General features: G+C 43.5%; 1 protein-coding gene across 1 annotated transcript in view; it reads right to left on the bottom strand.

The window, feature by feature from the left end:
- Positions 1–22,855, bottom strand: part of LOC103756719 (vitelline membrane outer layer protein 1) — a 41,941-nt gene that overhangs the window by 2,974 nt on the left and 16,112 nt on the right. Inside the window, exon 2 of the mRNA XM_018071049.1 lies at positions 10,875–10,937. Within this exon, the coding sequence (XP_017926538.1) occupies positions 10,875–10,937 (63 nt within the window). The remainder of the gene's footprint in view (positions 1–10,874; positions 10,938–22,855) is intronic.

Genomic DNA, 22,855 nt, shown 5'->3' with positions numbered 1-22,855 from the left:
GTGAGAACAGAAATGTGTCATTGTATCATACACAGCATGAACATGTCAGGAAGAAGACAACAGCCATGAAAGGCTGGGTCCTGGTCAGGAGAATGGATAGCTCACAGATATTTTGTTACTTCTGGTGACATAGGACTTTCTAAGCTTGAGGTGCTGGCTGGATTTCCTCATAAGAGTGGCAGCAACCACAGCAAGAGCAATGGGCCCTTGCCAGGTTCCATGTGCAGTGAAGAGCTATGAATAAGTGATATTATCAACCCTCTTCATTAACCATGCTGACTGCAGGGTAAGGCTTTAGGGTATGTGGAAAGTTACAGCTTTGGGGTGGAGCAGTGTCAGAGACACCATACAAGGATCTTAAAGAGAAGCAGTGAAGAGGAACTAGGTGGAGGAGGACATCCTGAGCTGGCTGATACCAAAAAAGTAGAGATGTTTCACAGTTTGTAGTTACATCCACAGAGCTGAATCTTGCTCTGTTTAAGTCCCTCTTACTGATAGGGCCTGTTTTCTCTGCCTTCCACTTTCACACATCTTTTCCTGTTTCCTCTCTGTTAATCAGTCTGGGTTCCAGCCCCAACAGTTCTGCCACTGCTGGTGGAAGGACAAAGATTCTGACTGCAAAAAGACCCTGCTCAGCATCTTTCCTCATTTTTTGTTGTTGTTTTTGGCTGCCTGGTTAGGAGGTGGCAGGCAGTGGCACTGGGTCAGTGGTCATGGGATATTCCAGGAGCAAGCAATGAAAACTATTCACACAAGTAATTAAATGCCTGTGGGAGAAAGCGAACATTGTATGCATTTCTATAACTTCACAGTGGGAAGCAAGAAAACAAATAAAGAACTAATCTGAGCTTTATATTTCTCTCTCCTGTCTCATTGATTTTTGACTCTTCCAGAGTGATAAATCTTCTTCTCGAGTCAAAGAATTTCCCCTCCATCCTGCCATCCACCCCCCCACCTTTTCCCTACAGAAAACCTTCCCAGGTCTAGGAGGGGAATAAGGAATGGACTGAAATGAAGACAATGGTATCAGTATCAGCAGTTGAATTTGTGCTGCTGGAGTGCAAGGCCAATGAGTATTTTTGGGTAGATCTGCTCATATGCTGAGCTCCCCTGAGTATCCAGTGATGTTCCTAATATCCCTGTTAATCAGTATTCTGTTGTCTGAGGAAGCTCTCTCTCTTCACCCTGTGCTTGTTTTTCCCTTCAGTTAACCTCTGGTCCTCCAATCGGGCGGGAAAAGTACCAGGCTGCAAGTGCAGAATGGGTGGATTTTTAATTATGTTACATTGAAAACTGGAGTTTGAACTCAGTGAGTCTAGCAACTTCTATGCTGGTTAGGTATAGCTGCTAGTTGTAGGGTCATGTTATGTGACATATCCCATCTTCTTTTAATCAAACTATTGGAAGGCAGGATAGCATTAGACTCAATAGAAGCAATAGAAGTGAAGATATGATGGCTAATGCAGACCAAAGATCAGTTCTGTGTTTTTCAAACATATAAATTAAAAGGAAATATTTGGTTTTCTTTTTGGACAACTTGAGTCCTTCTCCCTATGACAAAAAAGAGCTGTGAGTTACAATGAAGACAAAATACTTGAGCAGTGCAGGTGCTCGAAATAATCAGAAATCAGAAGAATAGAAAAAGGTGATCACAGAGCCAAAACATCAAGATGAAAGAATGAAGTGCTTGCATTGCATGTATACATTTACATTGTAGATGTCTAAGTGCAGATTAGGTGACTCCCACTTTCTGTAGGCCAGAAGGTATTTTGTTATTTACTGCCCATTTATAAGATGAGGGGGCTTTCCAGATGTGTTCTCAGTTGAACTTCTCTAGCAACATAAACCTTCTTAGATGGTGGTGAGAAACAGCTACTTTAAGTTGCGTGTGGGCTGAAAACATTCTTGCAATGGCCCCTGTGCTGTTACTGGAGATAAAGCCAGCTAAATTGTTCCCACAGCTGAAAACTAAAGATAGTTTTTTTGATAAAGGACCTAATATCAAGAACTCTTTGATGCTGTCAAGGGGGTCAGTCAGTCTTTGAAACTGACCAACATATTACTCCTGTTGTTGTCATGTCAGTTTAAAAACAGATGTGGTGGTTCAAAAGGTATTTGCTCTCCCGTGGTCTCCATGGCTGCAGGGGCACAGCTGCCTCACTATGGTCTGCACAATGGGCTGCAGGGGAATCTCTGCTCCAGTGCCTGGAACACCTCTTCTTCCTCCTTCCTCCTTTCTTGGTGCCTGCAGGGCTATTTCTTTCACTAGTCTCACTCCTCTCTCCCAGTTTCTGTGCAGCATTTTTACCCTTTCTGAAATATATTATCACAGAGGTGCCACCAGCATCACTGATAGCAGTCACTGGAGCCAGCTGGTGTTGGCCCTGTCTGATATGGGTGGAGTTCCTGGCATCTTCTCACAGAAGCCACCCCTGAAGTTCCCCCACTACAAAGACTTTGCCACATAAATCTGGTACACATCGAGAGACCCCACTGTAGTATCTAAGCTGCAATAAGAGGCCCATAGTTACTCAGATCAATCTTCAAGCAAATTTTTAAAACTGACCACTGTATAGCTTTCCAGTAATTTTAAATGACGTTATCCATCACTGCTATGACCTTAGCTCTTCCATTTTAGAGACATCTTAGACCTCTCGAGTACTTCTTATCAGTTCTACTCATTCCTTGCTATTCACTCTGTGATTTTTTTATCTCTCCTCCAAAGTAATTTTGATTTCTACCTAATCTTTCTTATGACCCCTATCCCCTAAGAATGACTGGAACTGTCTAAACACGAAGTTTCTTCCACTATGAACGTTGAGCAACTAAATAATTTAAAATAGCCATATCTGCTGTAATCTTCTTTTATACTGTCAGCTGGTTCTACAGATTTTCTGATGGTCTCCTGAATCTTTGATGTGAAGAAACATTGATAGTGTTAATTCCCTTTGCCATTTGTTCCTCAAAGTGCTTTTTGTCTGCTGTGTTTTCACATGCAGCCTGTCACCAGATATGTTACTTCTATTTTTCCCATCTGGCCACAATTTTAGCACTCACTGTCTCCGGCAGCCTCTCTTGCCTTGTGGTTTGACATTGCCTATTTCCTTTTACCCTTACTCAAGTACATGTTAATAACTTGTGTTTCATGTTCCTGTACTTCCAGCACCATAACCTTCAGACTCCTGCTGTCAGTCAGTTTACAAGCTCTAGGTTTTCCTCTGAAGACTGCCTTTTGGCAGGAAGAATGGAGAAGGACCCTGTGCAGGGTCTGTATTTATGGTTTGTCAGTGAGCAAAGGGAATAGAGAGCCAGGAGCTACTCTGAGTACTCCTGAGGACTTGCTGACATAGACCTGCAGCATCAACTCAGCCCTGACATGCAGAAAGAAACTGCCATCCTACAGCTGTGAACACGCTTCGTGCCAGCACCATTCTCCCTTTATTAGATTACACCAATTACCGCTGTTGTCCAAGAAAGCTGGAAGGCAGGTCAGCAGTTTTTTCAAGCATCTTGCCTGCCAGCTGCCCAACTTGTTCCCTCCTGATCAATGAGCAGGAATCCTGGCTGCAGCGGAGGCAGGGAATGACGGGTGATGGTGTCCCACAGCTGCCCTGGAGAGCTTACAAGGAGGGTTTTCTGGAAAATCTGAAGAGAGAGGAGGGTGCAAAAGTGAATTAAAATTAACTTAAGTGCTTCTCTTTGTATATCAAATCTGACAAGGAATTTCTTACAGGTGGTGAGCCCTGGTGACTTTAGCACTAGCAAAGTTTTGTTGGTATTTCATACAAGCAAAGCAATAGCTATGCTGGCACGATGTACTGCTGCCAGCTCTTGCTCACTTTGAAGAGTGAAAATAAACAAATTTATCAAAAGAATTTGTTGTGGGGGAAAAAAAAAAGCCTTCAAAACTTGACTGGGTATGACCCTCAGAAACTTGATTTTTCTTTGAAGTTGTCCCTCCTTTAAGCAGGATGCTCAAGTTCTGTGAAAAAGCCATGTCTGCTGAGATGCTGTCTGGGACTGAACTGGTATAAAACTAGATATATGGCAGTGTCACTGACATAACTGTGACAGAAAAATGCTTCTCTTCTTCTTGTCCTCTGAGTTAATTCTGAACACATTTCTTTCCTGATTTATGCTCTTCTTCCCAGTTTACACAGTCACTTCTCTAATCAGTTTCCAGACATTATCTCATTCCTTGTCTTTTGTAAACCACACAGATTTATTCTTCTGAGTCCTTCCTTTGCACTCAATTTTGATATTTTCTGTGTTGTCTGGAAACTTTGGACATTTGAATAGTTAAATCTCTGTTACTGTTGTCTGCAAAGTCTCAAAATTCTTCTTTAATAACATCCCTCCAGTCACAAAAGTCTTCTTTAATAACATCCCTGCAGTCTAAAACTTGAGTTTTAGCTATTCCTTTAGCTTTTATACTCCAAGGGCCTGTTTGCTGATTGCAATCAGAGGGGGGGAAAAAACCCAACAAACCACCTCATAAGGAAAATACCTCAATGAGAAATTAATTCACCTTGTGAAACTGGATATTGAAAGTACAAGCGCAGAAGGGGAGATCATGGAAAAGGAGAGTTTTTTAATGTCATTGCAAATCCCTTGGTATAGCCCCAGGACAAAAAATACAGAATCCCTTCATTAGCCCAGGAGCCTCCACAGGCATAGCAGGGACAGTGCTGTGCTGCTGAGCTCCATTGTCCTGATTATGCAGGAACAGAGCAGGGAGAGAACAGCTGCAACAGGTTTGCATGTCAACAGTTCATCTTGAGCCTAGCTTTGCAAATGGATGAATTTATACTCCAGCAACATAGAGTAATGCAACCTTTATAACCACCACTACTATATGCTCCTGTGTCATCTGAGAGCAGCTGTCAGGGTGAGGAGAGCCACTGCTCAGTATAGGAACAAGACAGGAAAACTGGCCATGTTTACTGAGGAGCTGGGACAGTTGGGCAACATTCTGAAGTTCATCGATGGGAGAAGCAGACATTAGAGTGGATGTAAATTAGGTCCTCAGTTGTCCAAGCAAAGGAGCAGTCGGGGAGCTTTTCTGTTTTTACAGTCCCACTTGCAGGATTGATGGCTTTTTCCTTTTGACCCCTGACATCAGCAGTGTCCCCTTTAATGAGCTACCCCAGGCTTGTTGATAATCTTTGCCCCAGACACTGCATGCAGCAACCTCTTCCATCTTTCAGCTCCTCTTTGGGACATGCTGGCATGTGGGAGGTGGTCTTGATTTGGTGGCTATGTAACATGATCACAGCATAAGAACACATACTTGTGACTTGCTACTGGCTCTGACCACTAAGATGAAGCAGATGACGTGCGTTATGTGTTACTCCTTTTTGCCCTCAGGTGGGAAACAAATAATAACCTGAGTTTAGCTTTGTTTCCTCTTTTCTCTTGCCTGGCCAAATCCAATTTCCACAGAAAAGCTTCATGAAGACTGAACAGGGTGGCCTGTGGGAAGAAAGTCAGGAGTAGTGAAATGCCAGGCCAGGTCATTATTAATGGTTGTCTATAAAATAAATAACAAGCTTATTAACTTTACAAACCACAAACAGCTGTAATAGGCTGCAAGTGCTTTGGAGGACACAGCTTGAGTCTGATAAGTGATCTTGTCAAATTGGAGAAACAGTTTGAGAAAAATAGGATGCAATTCTGCAGGGACAGGAGTGAGCTCCCACCTTATGCAGAAATAAGCAGCTGCATGAGGTAAAATACCTGCATTAACATCACTCTGCAGAGAAGGTCTGGGGGTCATAATGGATCAAAGGCAGCACATGAGTCAGCGGCGCCAGGTCGTCTCCATGCTGAGATATATGAACCAAATTACAGACTACAAGACAAATGGAGTGATTTTTCTTCTCAGCATGTGTGAGTCCCCAGTGGGGATGCTCTGCTCAGCTGAGGACACTGAGCTTCCAGAAGGAAGCCCAGTTGGATAGAGTCCAATGGAAAGTAACAAAAATGGTCAGCAGTCTGGAAAACATGACCTGTACATAACGAGCGTGAGAGCTGGGACAGTGTAATCGAGACTGGGAGAACAGGGGAGAGGGAGTCGTGGGAAGAGTAGTTCAGTAAGGAGTCTGTAGCTAGTGCTGCTGTGGGAGGATGTGGGGAGGACAATGCAGGGAGCTCAGGAGAGAAAATCTACCCCAAATTTTTCTGTCTTCTTCCTGATTGGGCTGCCTCCATGCCAGGTAGACCCAGGCTGGGAGCCAGCTGTAAGGGGCCAAGGTGGGCTTCGAGGAGAGTTAGTGTGGGAGGGAGGCTGGTGGCTGTATGGGAGTCCCCACTCAAGTGGGAGAGGTAAGGAGTTCATTGGGGAGGTAGGCATTGGTTCAGGGACTTATCAAAGTAGGAGTGCAATCACCGAGGGTCTGAAGGGAATGAGAAGGTCAGCAAGTCTCTGTGCCCAGCATTACAAACAGCTCACAGCCGCTGCGGGTGGTTGGCAGGATAAGAACCTGCAATGGTACAGAATATTGCTGCAAAGTGGAAGGCAATGACCTGGCCCCTGTCTGGCTGAGGCAAAGAATAATGGATGAGAACTGCAGCAGGCTGAGATTGGCCAAAGGAGTTCTCTCGATAACGATAGTTAAACCTAGGGAGGTTGCAAGATCTCTATCACTGGAGGATTTTTGGCAAAGTCTGAGCAGACATGCATCAGTGGTGATTAGCATACAATGATTGCTTTGGGGTAGGAATGCACTAGAAGACCTCCTAAACATCTTTCCAGACCTGTTTCCTCTAATTGAATGATTTTGCAAGTCAAGAGCCCATCCTGACCTTCAGCTGCTGAGCTGTGGCAGAGCCCCCAGGAGCTATTTTCTCCTCTGGAGACTCATTGGACATGTAGTTGTGCCTGGGGCTGGAGGGGACCCAGGTGGAAAGAGCCTCATGGGGAGCAGTGCAGCTACCATGGGCATGGTTCAGTGTTCACCACAGGCACTCTGCAGCCACAGACTCCTTGCTGAAGTATCAGTCACTGGAGGTGTGACCAAATGGACTGGGGTGGGAGGGAGATGCCACACATGATCATGTCATGTTTGTCTGTAGGCTTGCTGGAGATAGCTTTCTCTGGGACCTTGCCTGGCTGCTTGCCCTGGCCCTTGCACCACTGTGCTCACGGGCAGCAAAGCCTCCATCGGTGCAGCAGAAAGGGGAGTGTGAAATGTCGAGTGACAGGTGTCTACAGGAGCTTCGCACTGGTAAATGGGTGAAGATTCCTGCCCAAAGCATTGTTACATTGTGTTTATTTTCTCTGTATTTGCAGAGTAAAATTGGGAGAAAATCCAGAATACAAGCAAGGGCAGTTGAGCAGCTGGGATCTTGATGTTTATACAAACTGTTGATGAAGATTGTAAGTAACCAGGGTCATATATCCATTACAGCATGTGCTGCATTTATCAGATTAAGTATATGAAAATATTTATTAAACCATATATTGTTGCATGTATTATGTTTTACTGTGAGTGTAGGCCTGTCCTGAATTTCCAAACCCCTCTGCAGCTGGCCAGAAGACTGGAAGTACTAAATAATCTTCAAACTTTATTAATACAAATTGGACTAGAGTTGCAGATAAACTGTTGGACATCGAATTCCTGCTGCCTGGGGAGTCCTTTTCCTGACCAGCAATGTGAGCCTAACAAAGGGTAAATATCCCCTAAGCAGCAGTGAAGAAAACAAACAAGGAAATAAATTCTTCTTAGCACTTACATGCAAGAAATGCCATAGAGCAAATTTTCTGGGATACTTGGCACCTCCCTCTAGCTACAGCATTGTTCGTGGAGCTGGGTGAGTCCAAGCACGCCTGCCTGAGCACTGACACAGGTCTGGCTTGGGTTATGCTTAGGAAACACCCTTTCAGACGGGCATCAACTCTTTCTCAAGGTAGAGATGGGAGGTGAAAGGACATTTTTGGCTCAAACAGGGAAGAGTAGAAACAGTGGTTTAATTGAGTAAACTCTCTCTCAAAAAGACACCCCCCCCCCCAAAAAAAAACCCCCTCTGAGTTTCTCTGCTATTGCCAGAACTGGACTAATTATTTAAGTCAACAAGGACAAAGGAGCAGGACTTGCACTGTTTGTGTGTCCTGTAATATATTCACTTTTTTGCAACACTTCTGTGGGGTTGTAAAGCCTCCCCAGTCTGGGTACCCACTGGTGCAGCATCAGTGAAAACCGGATATGGGAGCAGGGGCAGCAGATCTCCAATGCATCAGTAGCAGCCAGCGCCGTGGCAGCAGCTGGTTGACTCATCACCACTACTCTCCTCTGCAGTGGTTAGGATTGTCTGAGATAAGTGCCAAGTAATAACAAGCCTCATGGGAAATCCTGCTTCCACCAGCTTCAAGGACTTGAACACTGTGTGTGACTGCTCAATGGGAATGACAGACAGCAAATGGGAAAAAGCTTCTTCAGACCCTGTAGGGAAGGACAAAGAGTCTACTAGTACTTTGAACACTGTAGGGTCATTTGCCACACTACCAGAACAGGACCTGTTTGCAGGACCTGGTTGCAGGACATGTCAAGCCAAAGTAAAATAAGTCATTGTCAAGAGCCACAATGGGCAAAATAGCTGTGGCCCCAGGCTGGAAAGCTAGGCAGGGAGCACTGTGGTTGCTGCAGGGAGAAGATTGGAGTGGCTGCATTGTGGCTGTTGCAGAGGGAAGTCTTTTTGCAGTCACTGCCTCCAACATTCCCAACTCCTCAGAAGACTCCAGTCTCTCCCAACTGGAGAACTGTGCTGCCCCATGACTGTCCAATCTTGTCACCTCTTTACCAGTAGTAGGGTATGGGGAAGTGACCATTACTGTGGGGAGAAGTGTGGCCACAGACAATGCTTCCAAATGTCTCTCTGCCCTGGCACCAGCAAGAATAACAGGTCTTCATCCATTTCTTTCACAGTTCTGTGAAAGAACTTCCTACTGGTCTTCTTTTCCAAGGGTAAACATCAATGCACGCTATATCTTCCTTTTTGGCAACTCTGAGCTGAACATTGCTATGCTGCTAAGAAGATTTGAGCCATCTCCAATTTGGTTTATCTGCTCATTTCCTGACATGTCTGAAGTAGGCATTTTCAGGGGGCTAGCACTTGAATTCTGTGTTACTTCCAAGTGAAACTGAACGCCTTGAAATACCCTGCACAGTCTTGTTGATGCTGAAGGCTCAGACTAAATCCTGGTGGTGTGAGCAAGGTCTCTTGGACTGAAGGTGAAAACAAGAAAGGAGAGGCGTCTCTGTGCAAACACCACTTAACCCAGTGTCCTGGGGTAAAAAGTGTTTTCCCCTGGAGTTAGAAAAGTGGTAACCCCTGAGGTTGGTGGTCTTGGTGTAGGGCCCAATCAGAAGCTACATTTTGCTCCTTTGAAATCAACATATTGCAACAGGATGGAAAAAAAGGGAGATGACGTAGCTGGAAGAAGAGAGGCAGCCATGGTTTGAGACCACGAGGAGAGAGGGGCCAGGGAGCCCTGCTGGGGGCCAAGGCCCCTCAGCCCCCGGCTGGGGCTACAGAAAACCAGAACGGTGTTAAAACTGGATTGGGTGCTGTGTTCAAAGGCTGGGCTGTGAATGGGCAGCAGAAGACGGAAAAGCGTTGGCAGAGGCAGTGCTGAGTGGAGAGCTGTGGCTGAAAGCCAAGAAGATAGCCTGCAACCAGCAACATGGCACATAGCCAGGCTGAGAGACACAGAGATGTCCTGCAAGGAGCAAAAGCTGGCAACAGAGCAGAGAAAACTCAGCAGAGCTGTTTTGGGGTAAGACTGAATTACTTTCCCAAAACCCTGAGACCTCCTAGAAAGGAGGGGTGGGCTTCCAAACTCTTAGGGAGTCCTGAAATGCAGCAGCAGCTAGAGAGAGAGAGAGAAGAGCTGAGAACTCGGAGTCGTCCTGAGAGCTGGACCAGGACGGAATGTGGGGGAAGTGGCCTTGCCCCACCCCGCTGCCACGTTGGCAATTGAGGCAGAGCAAAGGAGCTCTGGTAGAACGCTTGCGGCAAAGACTGAACTGAGAGCTGCCCTAAACGTTCTGACTCAGGAGGAGCTTGAATTCCCTGATGAAGGGATTTTCACGAAGATGCCCTGCACTTCGTGATATGGCATGGTGAGGCGAGCCTTTGACCCGGCTATCACAGTCCACAGGAGAGAGACCTTTGGCTGGAGCCAAAGGGCCGAGGGGTGAGAGGAGACCCCTTGCATTGTAATGCAGAGAGAGAGAAAGATATTTTCCAGCTACAACAACTCCAGCTATGACTGCTGTCTTGAAGAGGAGAGACACTGCTGCTCTTCTGAACTTTTATTGGAGGGAAAGGAGGGACTTGATCCAATGTAAATATATTGCTTTACCATAGGAGAGATAGTTAGAATTGTGTATATAATGTATTATAGTATTTATTTGTGTAAGTAATAAACAGTAATATAATCCCCTCCCCCCATACTGAGTTGTGTTATATGTGGAAAACCCTCTCACACTGAAACAAATTGTGGGAGGGGGGCTTGGATTTGGAAATTGGATTTTTGGGGCTCTCAAACCACCACACCCAGGGACACAGATCTACACTAGGGACATTTTCCCATTTCCTCTCTCTTGAACTCTTGTAGCATCCTCCCAAAATACTGTCTTTGTTTTCCTGGTAACCCAGCCTGTTTGTTGGTGCAAATCCTCCTCCTGCTTTTCCACCCACTGTTTCCCTGAAGAAATCAACCTTCGTGCCTCCTGTAGAGAGGTGAGGGTTGTCAACCTCTGCACGGGTACACCACTCACAGGTAAGTGCCTATGACTGTGTTTGAGGTGCTGCATGGCAGAAGAGAAGAAAATCAATTGCCACTCATGGGAATGACTTAATGACTTTGATACCTGTATAATAAAGCAGGTGCTCTTCAGAGCTGTGTCATCACCTCTACTTCTGGTAGACTGCACCTGGAACGAAACAAAGATCTAGTGATAGGAAAAAAGACTGGAACACAACAAAAAGTCACATCAGTTTTATTCAGGGATCAAATAAAATTCTGTACAAAAAAATTTCGTTTTACATGAGTCTCTTAAAAAAATTTCATTAAAACTGAAGTTGACACACCACATGGTTCCAATACCAATCCACAAACCAGACTATTTTCTGAATATTTCCTTCTCATCTGGACTGTAAAGATGAGGTCTTGGACCTTGTCTTCTGCCTTGCCCTTGTCTCCCCTCTCATCAACTTGTTGTCCCCAGGCTTCAGCAGAACATTAATTTTTTACAGCAACACAGAGATCATAACAGTTCCAAACATCATGGGAGGGAAGAGCCCAGGCTTGATTTGCATTAATTTATGCACTAAGGCTTCCCTTTTTCTGAGGAGCTTTTAGCTAATAGATCTCTCATTGGCAGGAGCCAAGGTATAATTACATGATAAAATTGTGCAGATGTGGCCACAGAAGAGACACACTCTGTTAATATTTTTCCACAGTGACTTGCCTCAGTTTGGAATGAAAACTGCCTCTTTTTTTTTTGGGGGGGGGGGGGAAACTGTGAACCACTGCAGCCACTGCAGATGGTTGTGCAGTGGAAAATCATGTTCTGGAATCAAGCAGGGTTTTCAGAGGGAGTTAATGACATGTGGATAGCTGGCATGGAACACTACTGGGAGTGGAGGAGACTTTTACCTGTAGTGCAAATCCAAGGTAGCCACTTGAAGTGATAGTGGAGATTCCCCTGGTTGCCCCAGGAACCTCCTCATTAGGAACAGGGAGGATGAAAATGTGCTTTTGTGCTCCTGCTCCTTGGAAGCAACAGGAGAAAAGGAGACCAAGCCTCTGGGTGAGTGACCTGTTGAGTATCTGAGTGATAGCACAGCCAGTGCTCCTTAACATATAATCTGAGCGGGTCTTCAATGGCCTGTCCTGGCTGTCACTGTCACAAGGCTGTGGAAGGGTGGGTAGTTTGCATATCAGCATTTGTCATTAGCAGCTTCCTTTTGCTCACCCCACTGCCTGGCAGCCCTAATAGGGAACCCTGGGGGGTGGGTCCTGCAGTTCAGAGTAGAGGGGTGAAACCTGGGTTAACCTCAAATGAAAGGAGAATTAAGTACTTGGTGAACAAAACCTTCTACCAAGGAATGCTTCTGTGGTTGCAAACGCCAGAGCAGTGAACACAGGCAGGTCCTGGAGGCAAGGCAAGCTCAGTTTCACAGTAAGGAGTGTATAGCTGTATTTTTCTCCCTTTGAGAGAAGGGCAAGAAGTCCTTGTGATAGTATGTTTTCCCTCTTAAAATTGTACCTACATTTTGTCATCACAGCAGTATCTCTCCTAGCTTCAGTAAAGGACATGCAATCTCTAAATTTTCTAACCTTACCTGACACTTAAGGCTTACTCTGGGCAAATATATTTTTAGATTCAAACTTTCCTCTCTGATATTGCTTATAATTATACACCACTATGAACAAGTTCAGAATTCTGCAGATAGTCATTCCATCTTCCCTCCAAGCATCAGTTATCTAGACCATAGTGTTTTGTCTCTTTTAAACTCTTCCACCAAGCATGATGCTGGGGGATTTCCAGCTCTGAGGGCCTTGGGACCCCGACTCTAAACCTAACCTCACCTTAACTCTGCCATGGGGAAGAAGAATGGTGCTTCTCAAAGGTACATTAAGAGTAAAGGGCTTAGTTGTTTGTTTACAGAGTATATTTCTCTTTCTTACTTATATCTTGTTTTCTTGTCTTTTTGCATGCACAGCCTGAGTGTTTTTGTGCACAGCAAAGGCTGTTAGATGTCTTTTTCAAGGTAGTAATTTCTTTTTTTTTTTTTTAAACAAAATTATCTTCTAGGGTTCCACCTGAAATAAATTTCAATTTTGAAGAGGAACTGCAAGATATCTGGACTCAGCATGATGCCAACATTTTCTTCTAGGAAGAGTTATATGCATTGTTACTACATACAGCCTTGCTAGAAATGCCTGTTGATTTTCTACTGTTGCTTGTCTAGACTGATTTCATTTTCTTGTAGCTTTTCCAGTCTACAGCCATTTGTGCAGAAATTTCCCATTTGTGGTTGCAGTGCCTGACATAATGCAAAAGTTTCTCTGGAAAGTTTTCTGGAACAATAATAAGACTATGGTTTGAGAGAGACAGACAGAAAAAAAATGTACTAAAATGGCATCTTATTTCTTCTACAGCAGTGAGCCCCACTCACTAGGATGGTGGAAGTTTATGCCATGAATTTGCAAATTTAAATACTACTGATGCCACAGTGTGCATTGCTTGAGGGATAGAGTTCCTTTTTACTTAGAAAATTAAACACTATAAACGGTACATTGGAAACTCAAGAACTAGTGTAGCATGTGTAACCAATTATTTGTTTGATTTAATATTTTTATATAGTTAATTTAACACTGAGGACAAGGTGGACTCAGCAAAGTGATGCAAGATGTTTTTTGAAGGGACCAAAGGCAGCAGGACTGGAACCCAAAGACCCACTTCGAAAGGAGCTGGTACACAGGAGTTTTATCCGAGCGCAAAAAAAGAAAGGACCACAATATAGCAAATAGCTGAGAAAGGGATATTTTTCACCAAGACACTCTTTTTTGCCTGAAATATGAAAGCAAGCAAGAACCCCGGAGAGTAGCTGAAGGACCAGGTGTGTTTGCTCAGGCAGGGTGACACAGTGGCAGCCAGGGACACCCAGACCTGCCATTTGGCTGCAACCCATATAAACCTGAAGAAGTGAAGAAAACCACTTCACTCTGGGCTTTGACCTGCAGGCGATCCATAAAAATAAAGAAAGAAGATGTCTGCTTTCTTCTCTCTGCTGTTTCAGAGATCCTTCCTCAAGGTGGCAAGGCCCACACTGCAGGCACTCTCCCTGGTATTCCCTTTACAGCTGTGCTGAACATGAGGGTCTCTCACATGTCTAATGTGAGTGTGCTATGAGAGATGAACACTGTCATGAGGGATGAACACTGGGGGGAAGAAATGGAAACAACAGTGTTAAGGTTTCAAGGACATGCCAAAAGCAGCATGGCTGGCAAGTGCTTATAGGTAGACTCTTTAGAGCAGTAAGATAAAGCAGAGCCTGGCATGGTCACAATGAGTCTTTCATGAGAAGAAACTCTTGGGCTGTCTGAAAACCTGTGTGTGGCAGCAAAGAGAAGGAGTTAGGTGGGCTTCCTGTAGGGCTGCTGTAAGAGACATGCCATGGGCAAGACCCTCTTCAGATCATCAGTTGTCTGTTAATGTTTCACTGCCAGCTACAGTGGCAGGCCTTGGTGTGGACTAAACTCCCTTCCCAGAAGCTGGCTGCAAGCATGCCCTCCAGGTCAGGAAACATGGGAAATACAGAAAGGCACTGGAAGAGAAGTTTCCTCTTACCAGCAAGCGCTGTCCCAGCCAACATTGCCTTCTCCAGGTGGGCTTCCATGAATGCACAAGGCTGGAGGAAGAGGTGGGAGTGAGTCCTGTGGCTGCACAGAGTGCTGTGGGGCATGTGGATGATACTCTCCCCCTGAGCCACAAGCAGTGTCTCCTTTGCCTTGTATCCATAGCTGTTCTGGCCTACCCTTGCTTCTCTCCATGTTAATGGTCAGTACCCGAGTGCAAGGAGAGAGACATCTGCCTCCTCTGTTTCCCTCTCCACTACTCTTTCTATCTCCTCAGGACTTTCCTACTGCCTGCAGCTCTCAGCATCACCTATGACAGCACAAACTAGTGGAATGTGGCATATATACCCCATTTAATGCTACAATTTTAATGATGTTGGGATAATTGTTCCTCTTTTCCTTTGCAGGTTTTTGGGCAAGGGGCAAAGCAGAAAATGTTGCAAAGTGGACTGGATCTTAGCACCAGGGTCCTGTCCAGGGAACCAGGGTCTAGATATGCTAGTCTGGGGTGACTGACGGCAAGATAGAGCCGGGGGACTCCATCCTGAGCCTTGACTGAGTGTGAATCCTGCCTAGGGCACCTCTGTCATGCCTTCCTTGGTGGTTCAAGGTGGATCATTTCACTCATTCATAGATGGATTCCCAATCATTTGGTGTTTTTTGAGTTGTTTGCAATGAGGCACTAGGGTCTCAACTTTAGAACGAAGTTTTCTACAAGCAGTTGTAGCTTTGCCTTGAATTATTATATCCTGTGTAATACCTGAAACTTTGAAATCTAATCAAGGAAATCTGGCAGTCAGAGTAAATGCGTTCTTTTTTGCCTGGACTACTGCATGGAGAAATGTGAAACAAGGGAGTGTTGTGGAGCCCTTGGATACCTCAGGGAAGAACACTATGGAAACTCACCAGGTAAACTGGACCTTTCTAGATGAGGTTTTTAACCGAGTGTAAATAATAAATAGGTTATGCCCCAAACAGCTACCATTGTTTGCAAGTGGTGACCAATTCTTGCACTTGATGTCTATGACAGAGGTGAAGCAAGAAATGGACATTTGGATCAGTGCATGTGCAGCAGTTAAGTCAAGCATATAGCAGGTTCAAACCACAGAAGAAATATCTATTCATAACTCTGAAGGACTAGCCTTCATGTTTTCATTCCAAACTACTCCCAGGTACAGAATATCTTGGGTTAATCTGTGTCTAACTAGTACTTCCCCTAGTCATCTGTTCCTGACAGAGGCCCCAGGATAACACACCAGCAAAGTTGCTGATCACTTGATTTATCTTCTGGTTAATCACACATGGGTGAGTCCAGATCCCCAGGCAAAGCCACTGGGTCCAGGTCATTGAGGTTCACAGAATTTTGTGACAAAGGAGAACTGTATCAGGACCAGGGCTACCTCCCAGGTCGTTGGTTCTCTGATCAGTGGTGAGGACTTTGGGACCTTGATTTGAAGGCTGCTAACTGAAGAGCTTTTAAGGTGTTGCAAGCTCAAGTACAGCAAAGCCCTTTAGCACTTGTTGAACTTTAGGAATATAAATGAACTCTGGAAGATTAATACTGTGCTTAAAGGCTTTGCTGAATCAGCATCAATTCCAGAGCTGGATGGCTAACTGAAGTAGACAGGGTCTGTTCCACAGTCAATTCTCTGGGTCATCATGACTGAGGAGTTCCTGAGAGGGAGAGGACTTTTCTTGTGTTGCCCCATCACGACAAACATTCAGACTGCAGTGGCCAGCAGTAATTGCACATGGTAGTTCCAAACGATCATAGATTATTTCTGCCTTACTCTGGACTGGAAAGGGATTGTAATTCCCCACGTGGGTTTCCTGGAAAACACAGACTCTATTCCGTGGATCCTTGTCTTAGGGTGATGGCCTCAAGACTCTCTGCAAAAACATGGTATAGTATAGACCATCATATTGCCTGGCTCTGGGCATAGATCAGGGTGTAATCTGTTCTACTTATGAGCGTGCACCTTGCAGTCATGGCTAAAGTCTTTGCAACCAACATCTGAATCACCTTAGGAGATGTGAAATTTTAATATAAGAAAAAAACCTTTAATATATATTAAACACTTTTAGACATTTTGATGACAAAGAAAGACATACCCTCTCCTTTCTTTTCATCCTTCTCTTCATCTGTGTTCAAGATCTGTTAATTGAGTCCTTTTTTAAAAAATAAAGGTAACTTTGACTGATCTAGTATTTATCAAAATAATCTACAAATATTCAATTTTATTTTCAGACCTTTTTGCAGAGTTTCTTTCTTTCCCTTCTTCCTTCCTCCTTCCCTCCCCAACCCTGAGTAGACTCCAGTCTGTTCTCTTTGTCTTGGTGTTCTTGAACCAGCACACATAGCTACCCCGCCACTGCAGGCATGGCCAAACCCCAGCCACAGCACATGCTGCCATTTTCTGCAGGGCAGTTAAAGAGGGGGGAAAGGAGCTGAGGAGGATGGTCAAGATCCACCAGTAGGAGCTTGGGGAAAGTGACATCAGTGACAAGAGCAGTTGAGAGGTCCCAGCTCTCTGCAGGTGACTGGGGGAGCTGTGGGACACTCTGGGACTGAAGTACCCCTGCTGGCATTGCTGTTAGCACCAGACAGCTTTCCATGACCTAGTGGTGGGAACTGGCTTGTTTCTGAAGTGCTGATCAATCTGCATCCCAAGGCAATGTATGCTGTAGCTGGTGGCAGCCTGACCCCACTTGGTTTACTGAAGCTGGAAACCCAGGTATGCACTAGTGTGTACACAGAACATAAAGCCAGGGAAGTGTGACTCTGACATGGAGCAGGGGATGGATCACTTTGGATACACCACAACACTCATTTTCAGGGAACTGAACAGTCTTGTGGCTGTGGTTAAGGCTAGGTTTCCTGAGAAATTTTCGCAGTGAATTTTCAGAATAAGTTGCTAGAGTTTTCATATGTGAAGTGGTCTTTAGTTGAAGATTTCCAGTGGGTGTAAATTGGCATTTGATCTCTGGCTGTCAGCAAATCTGCTCTACGGGAGAGTCTCTCTCCTTTTTGGTTCTTTTTTTTTTTTTTTTTTAAATTAAATTAAATTGAATCAATGGTGAAAAATGTCGAAAGCCTGATCCAATTGCAGAAACACATATCGAGCCATGTTCCACAGGAGACTGTTCTACATCTGAAATTACTCGATATTTTTATTAATGACTTGCACAGTAGAATACAGAGTTTGCTTATTAAATTTATAGATGTCATCAACCCAGAAGATGCTGGAGACAGTAGAAGATGGGGATAGAATTCAAAATAAAAACAGGTGCAAAGTATTACATTAACATAAGAATAGACACCTTTAAAGAGAGTTGAGAGAGAATGACTGGTGAGGCAGCATTTCTACAGGAAGAGAGATGCCAGTCTCACCCTTGCTATCTAATTGGGCATTTTAACTAAATGAACAAGTAGAAAGCTTTCACCTTTCAAGCATCATGCTGCAGTGGCAAGGTCTCTGTTGAAATACTGTTCAAAATCACATTTGACTAGTTGAGTACAGTCCAGAAGAGATCAACAAAAATGATGAGAGGTCTAGAAAACAGCATATGTGGGATTAAACCTTTAGAAAGAGGCAAATATCAATACCAAATGAGATATTGCCTCGTTTTCTGTTCTTACCCAGTGATGTCCTGTACCCTGGGCAGAAATGAATGGAGTTGTCTGCTCTGGCTTTATCTACAGGTCCCAGCTGCTGTCTTCACAGCTTCCCTCCACCTCCTTCTAGCACACCTGGACTACAGCCAGACAGCGCCTCTCTCTGTCCCCATCTGCCCTTGTACAATCCTGCTTGAGCAGATACCCCTACTTTTTTAGCTACTATTATCTGGTGCTAATTTGTGAACTTCCTTTCCTGCCAATTCTGGCCCCTAACACAGCCTTGAAAAGAAATAAATGTCTCAGTGCAAAGAATGTATACAACCATGAGACATAAGCAAAGCAATTTCTTTGGTACTGGCTATTGTTTCTCCTTGCTTTCTGCTCAGCAGGTTTCTTAAGGATATTTGATTTGCTTGCTGGTCATCCTATGCAGGTGGAAATCACAGTGAGATCTCTATGACAAATGGACCCTTTATGTGTTTTCTGTTCTTGTGTGGGAAGGTAGTGCTGAAATTAATTTAGTCTGAAGGAAAAAGGAAGGATCCTCTGTCAGTATAGCAGGTCATAACCTGAGTGTGAGACAACAGTACCACATCATTGTGGAAATGACAGGAATTGTACTGGAGTACTTAAACAAAAGTACAATCTTCAAACCACACAGAATAATCCTTCTCTCAACATTTTGGTTCATCTAGGCTGGGATTAGGTACAGTTCTGGAAGAAGAAATTCAAGGAAGCCCCAGACCTGCTGATAGAGGAGAGAAAAAAAAATCCAGACCAGCCCCACAAACACCTGATATCCAAAATGATATAAGCAGTAGGACTGAAAGAACTGAGGTTCTTTAGTAAGAAGATAAGACTGAAGAGGGAGATGAAAATAGTCTTTAAGTGTGTAAATAGTAGTGTAGGGAAGAAAAGAATAAACTATACTATTATAATAATGAAAAAAACAGTAGTCTTACATTTCAGGAGCTGTTAGGAGGGCCAGCTCAACAGTAAAGACAGCTGAGCACTAGACTGTCTTTCTTAAGGGTTCTGTGTGTTTATAAATGCAAGTTTCTAAGCACATGTTGGGGAATCATCCTTCATCCTTCAGGAGCACTTAGTTGTGGAGTGATTCTGCCTTAGGGCTGAAGGCACAGACAACCTGTCTTGTTGTCTTATTGTGTTTCTTCATGTTCTCTACTTCAGATTCATTTATAGAGAGGATTGTTCTGTGGCAGTCTCTGGAAAAAATAAGCAGTTTTGGCATGCTGGCTCCTAGACAGGAACTGAAAACTGAAAGAAATTGAGGTCCCGCACCAGGGCAGTAAGTGTTTCACAAGAACGTGCTAAAACAATATTAGCAATAGTAAACAAAAATTACAATGAGCAAATGAAGAATAAGGCTATAGAAAGATGACATAATTATAGATGAAGGAAATTAGTCCTATTAATAATACAGAAAAAAAAATGAAAGAAACTGTAAAGATTGTAATTTCTGTGTTAAAAACGTTAGTGGATAAATAGTAAATAAGTAAAATGTCTAATTTTCCAAGGAAAAGTTTTATATGAAAACTGGGGATTACAGGCAGGTAGGAAACTTCCTGAAAATAAGTTCACAACAAGAGGAGCATCACCTTGTCATGGGGGTCTTCTTTATATCCAATCACTAATGTAAAACTGTCTCCTATCTGACAGATGGCTATACTTAGTCTGTTGTTTGCTGAAAGCTTCTTTCTCAGCTCATGTGTCTAGAAAATCCTGGCTCTTGTATCACTTCTGGCATCTCTCACTTGCATTTTTCCTGCTATTCTATTTTCTATTAATCTGAGTCAATTTAGCAAATGAGAAAATGAGGACCACACAGCACATAATTTGATTACTCATTTTCTCTTAAACATTTACCCATATTACTGAAAACTAATTCTCATTCAGCACTACTGGTTTTAGCCTACAAAAATGTAAAAAGAATCTGAGGTTATAAGACTAGTCCAGATGGGGATAATGCCTCCCTGCAGTCAGCAGGCAAGAGGGGGTATTTTTAGGGAGAGGTTCATGTGGAAGTATCTGTTCCTCTCTATTGTTGTCCTGTTGTCTCTCTCAGCAGCTATAAAGGAACCTCACTGTGATTATTTCAAATGTAGACATCTGCACTATAGATGTCTATGTTCATTCAGAATCTCACCTCTTGTTTCTAAATAGTACTTTGCTTATTCATACTTTAATAGAATAGAATATAATAGATTCTTTATTGCCCTTTCATATTTCTTTGGCAATAGGTGTGATTTCTGGGTTTGCTGATATACTGTTTCCATGAGATAGTGTGTTCTTCTGCAGGATGCAGTTAGCTGTGGAGCATCTTATCTACATCCCAAGCTGCAGGTGAGGAAGGTTTGACAAAGCCAGGCTGTGTGATTTATAGCTGGTTTATACCTAATTGTAATGGTCAGTTTGACATTAGAGTTGCTCAGGAACATGGCTACTGAGAGTTGATGGGTGGCAACCAGTATCTTGGTAATAGTGTGGAAGGAGTACAAAATGGCCTCATGGCCAGGCTTCGTGAACGAAGATTTGGGAAGGACTCTACCCACGTTTGTTGCAAGTGTGTTGGTGGCTGAAAAGGCCAATACGAGATAGACAAGTCCGGTTGCAAAAGGCACAGCAGAAAGACTCCTTAGGTGGTATATTCTGCAAGGCACGATTCTTTCTGCGTTGTCTTTTCTCCTCAAGGGTGATCCTGTGTGCTTTCTCAAAGGAAGCAGCAGTGTTATAGATGGTGTGTCTCCAGGCTTCCCGACTAGAGGCCAGAGTAGACCAGTTATGTTGATCAATATGGCCAAGGCTGAGATGTTGTTTCAGGGAGTCCTTGTATCTTTTCTTCGGGGCTCCTCTCTTGCGGCAGCCAGGGGCAAGTTCACCATAAAGCAAGATCTCAGGGAGGTGGTGGTCCTTCATCCTGGAGACATGCCCTGCCCAGCACAACTGTGTTCTCAGCAAAAAAAATGGCCTAGAGCACACAGAAATACACAGTCAGTCAGCCAAAACCATCTTTCTGTACTTACTTACTTTGATGGATGCTGTTTACCTCCACTCCTCTTCTGAGTTCCTGGGCACTTATTGCCTTCAACCCTTCCTACAGCTCACTCAAAATACACCACTGAGATTATCTTCATGAGCATTTATCATGCCTCGTTCCTGTTGATTTCTCCCTTCCAGCTCACAGAACCACAGAGTCAGAGAATGGCTGAGGCTGAAGAGAGGTCAACAGGTCCAACCACCTCCTCGAGCAGGGCCACCTAGAGCTGGTTGCCCAGGACCCTGTTGAGATAGCTTTTGAATTTCTCCAAGGTCAGAGAGTCCACAACCTCCCTGAACAACCTGTGTCAGTGCTCAGTCACTCTCACTACAAAAAACTTTTTCCTGATCTTCAAAGGGAACCTCCTGTGTTTCAATTTTTATCCATTGCCCCTGGGCCTGTCACTGGGCACCACTGAAAGAACCTGACTCTGTCCTCACTTCAGGTATTTATAGATATTGATAAGATCCCATCTGAGTCTTCTTTTCTCCAGGCTGACAGTCTCAGTTGTCTTGGGCTTTCCTCATAGAGGAGGTGTTCCAGTGTCTTAATTATGTTTTTACCCTTCATTGGACTCTCTCCAGCATGTCTGTGTTTCTTTTGTACCAGGCAGTGCTTATTTCTACTTCTGTGTTTTGTTGATAAAAATTCAAACTTTTTCTAGATTACTATATTTAATCTTGTGCAGGGTATTCTATGAAACACATAGTAGAAAAGGTGATAGGAGCTGATTTTCTCTGTCCACCACAAAAAATAATATTGCTTACTAGGTTTTAAAAGTGTCCAGTCCTTACAATACTAAGGAAATAAAAACCAGAAATTGCCCTAGTACATGACCTTCTTCTGAACACAGACAAAGAGAACCGTGCTGAAATAATCAGGATTTCCACATGCACAGCTCCTGACAGACCACCAGGAGCAAGGTGGAGGTACATGGGCAATGAATGGAGAGCTGAACCATGAAGACTGAAAAGGGAGTGAGAAAATCGAAGCAGGTGTGGTCTTGCACATCTTCACAGTCTATTCCATGCTTTCCCAAAGCTATAAGAAATGGTCGGGCAGTCCAATGTCTCAAACGATCACTGGTTTGGGAAGCAGAAGGTATACATGAATACAAGAAACTGAGAATATGAGAAAGACAACACACAACAGTGCCAAATGAAGCTTGCATTCCTAGGTGTGGTATTTTCAAGGGTAAAAATAAGAAATTAATAATTTTTCAAAAGCTTCTAATGTAATTTTTTTTAATAACATCATAAAATAAGCTAATTGTGTATAGTATATGTTTTTATGTATTATAGACATAAATTTATTTTCCATGTTCCATATAGATTGTAAATGTGTTGTAGCATCAAAATAATAATTTTATAAAGTCAATACACTGCTTAGTATTATATTTACCTTATTATTAAAAAATTTAGAGGTTTATATAAAAGCTGAAAAGCAGTGGCATAATTTTTATTCTCCTCTGCCTGCAAAAATAATTGTATTAAACTGGATGAATAATGAAGGGATGAAACACTCTGTATCATCATCATTTTTCTATAGTCATGTTTTATTAATCAAATTCATCACTTTTCCTGTTTTCTTTAAAAATATTCTGACATTTTCAAGGATATTAAAATACAGGAGAGGGAGTGAGAAAGCAGGGCATGTGTCAGTAAGAGATCAGGATCTTACCATTGTAGAGTTTTTTTGATTTTGATAGTTTACGTAAGCTGATCTTAGGAAACTTGTTGAGGCATCCAAACAAAATTGGCATAATTACATGGTAGCAAAAATCAATATCTGGTCTGCTTTGTACTTA

The sequence above is a fragment of the Manacus vitellinus genome, unplaced genomic scaffold (genome assembly GCF_001715985.3).
Source record: "Manacus vitellinus isolate BGI_N305 unplaced genomic scaffold, ASM171598v3 scaffold_2_pilon, whole genome shotgun sequence".
NCBI lineage: Eukaryota > Metazoa > Chordata > Aves > Passeriformes > Pipridae > Manacus > Manacus vitellinus.
This window is presented reverse-complemented; position numbering and strand designations above follow the sequence as displayed.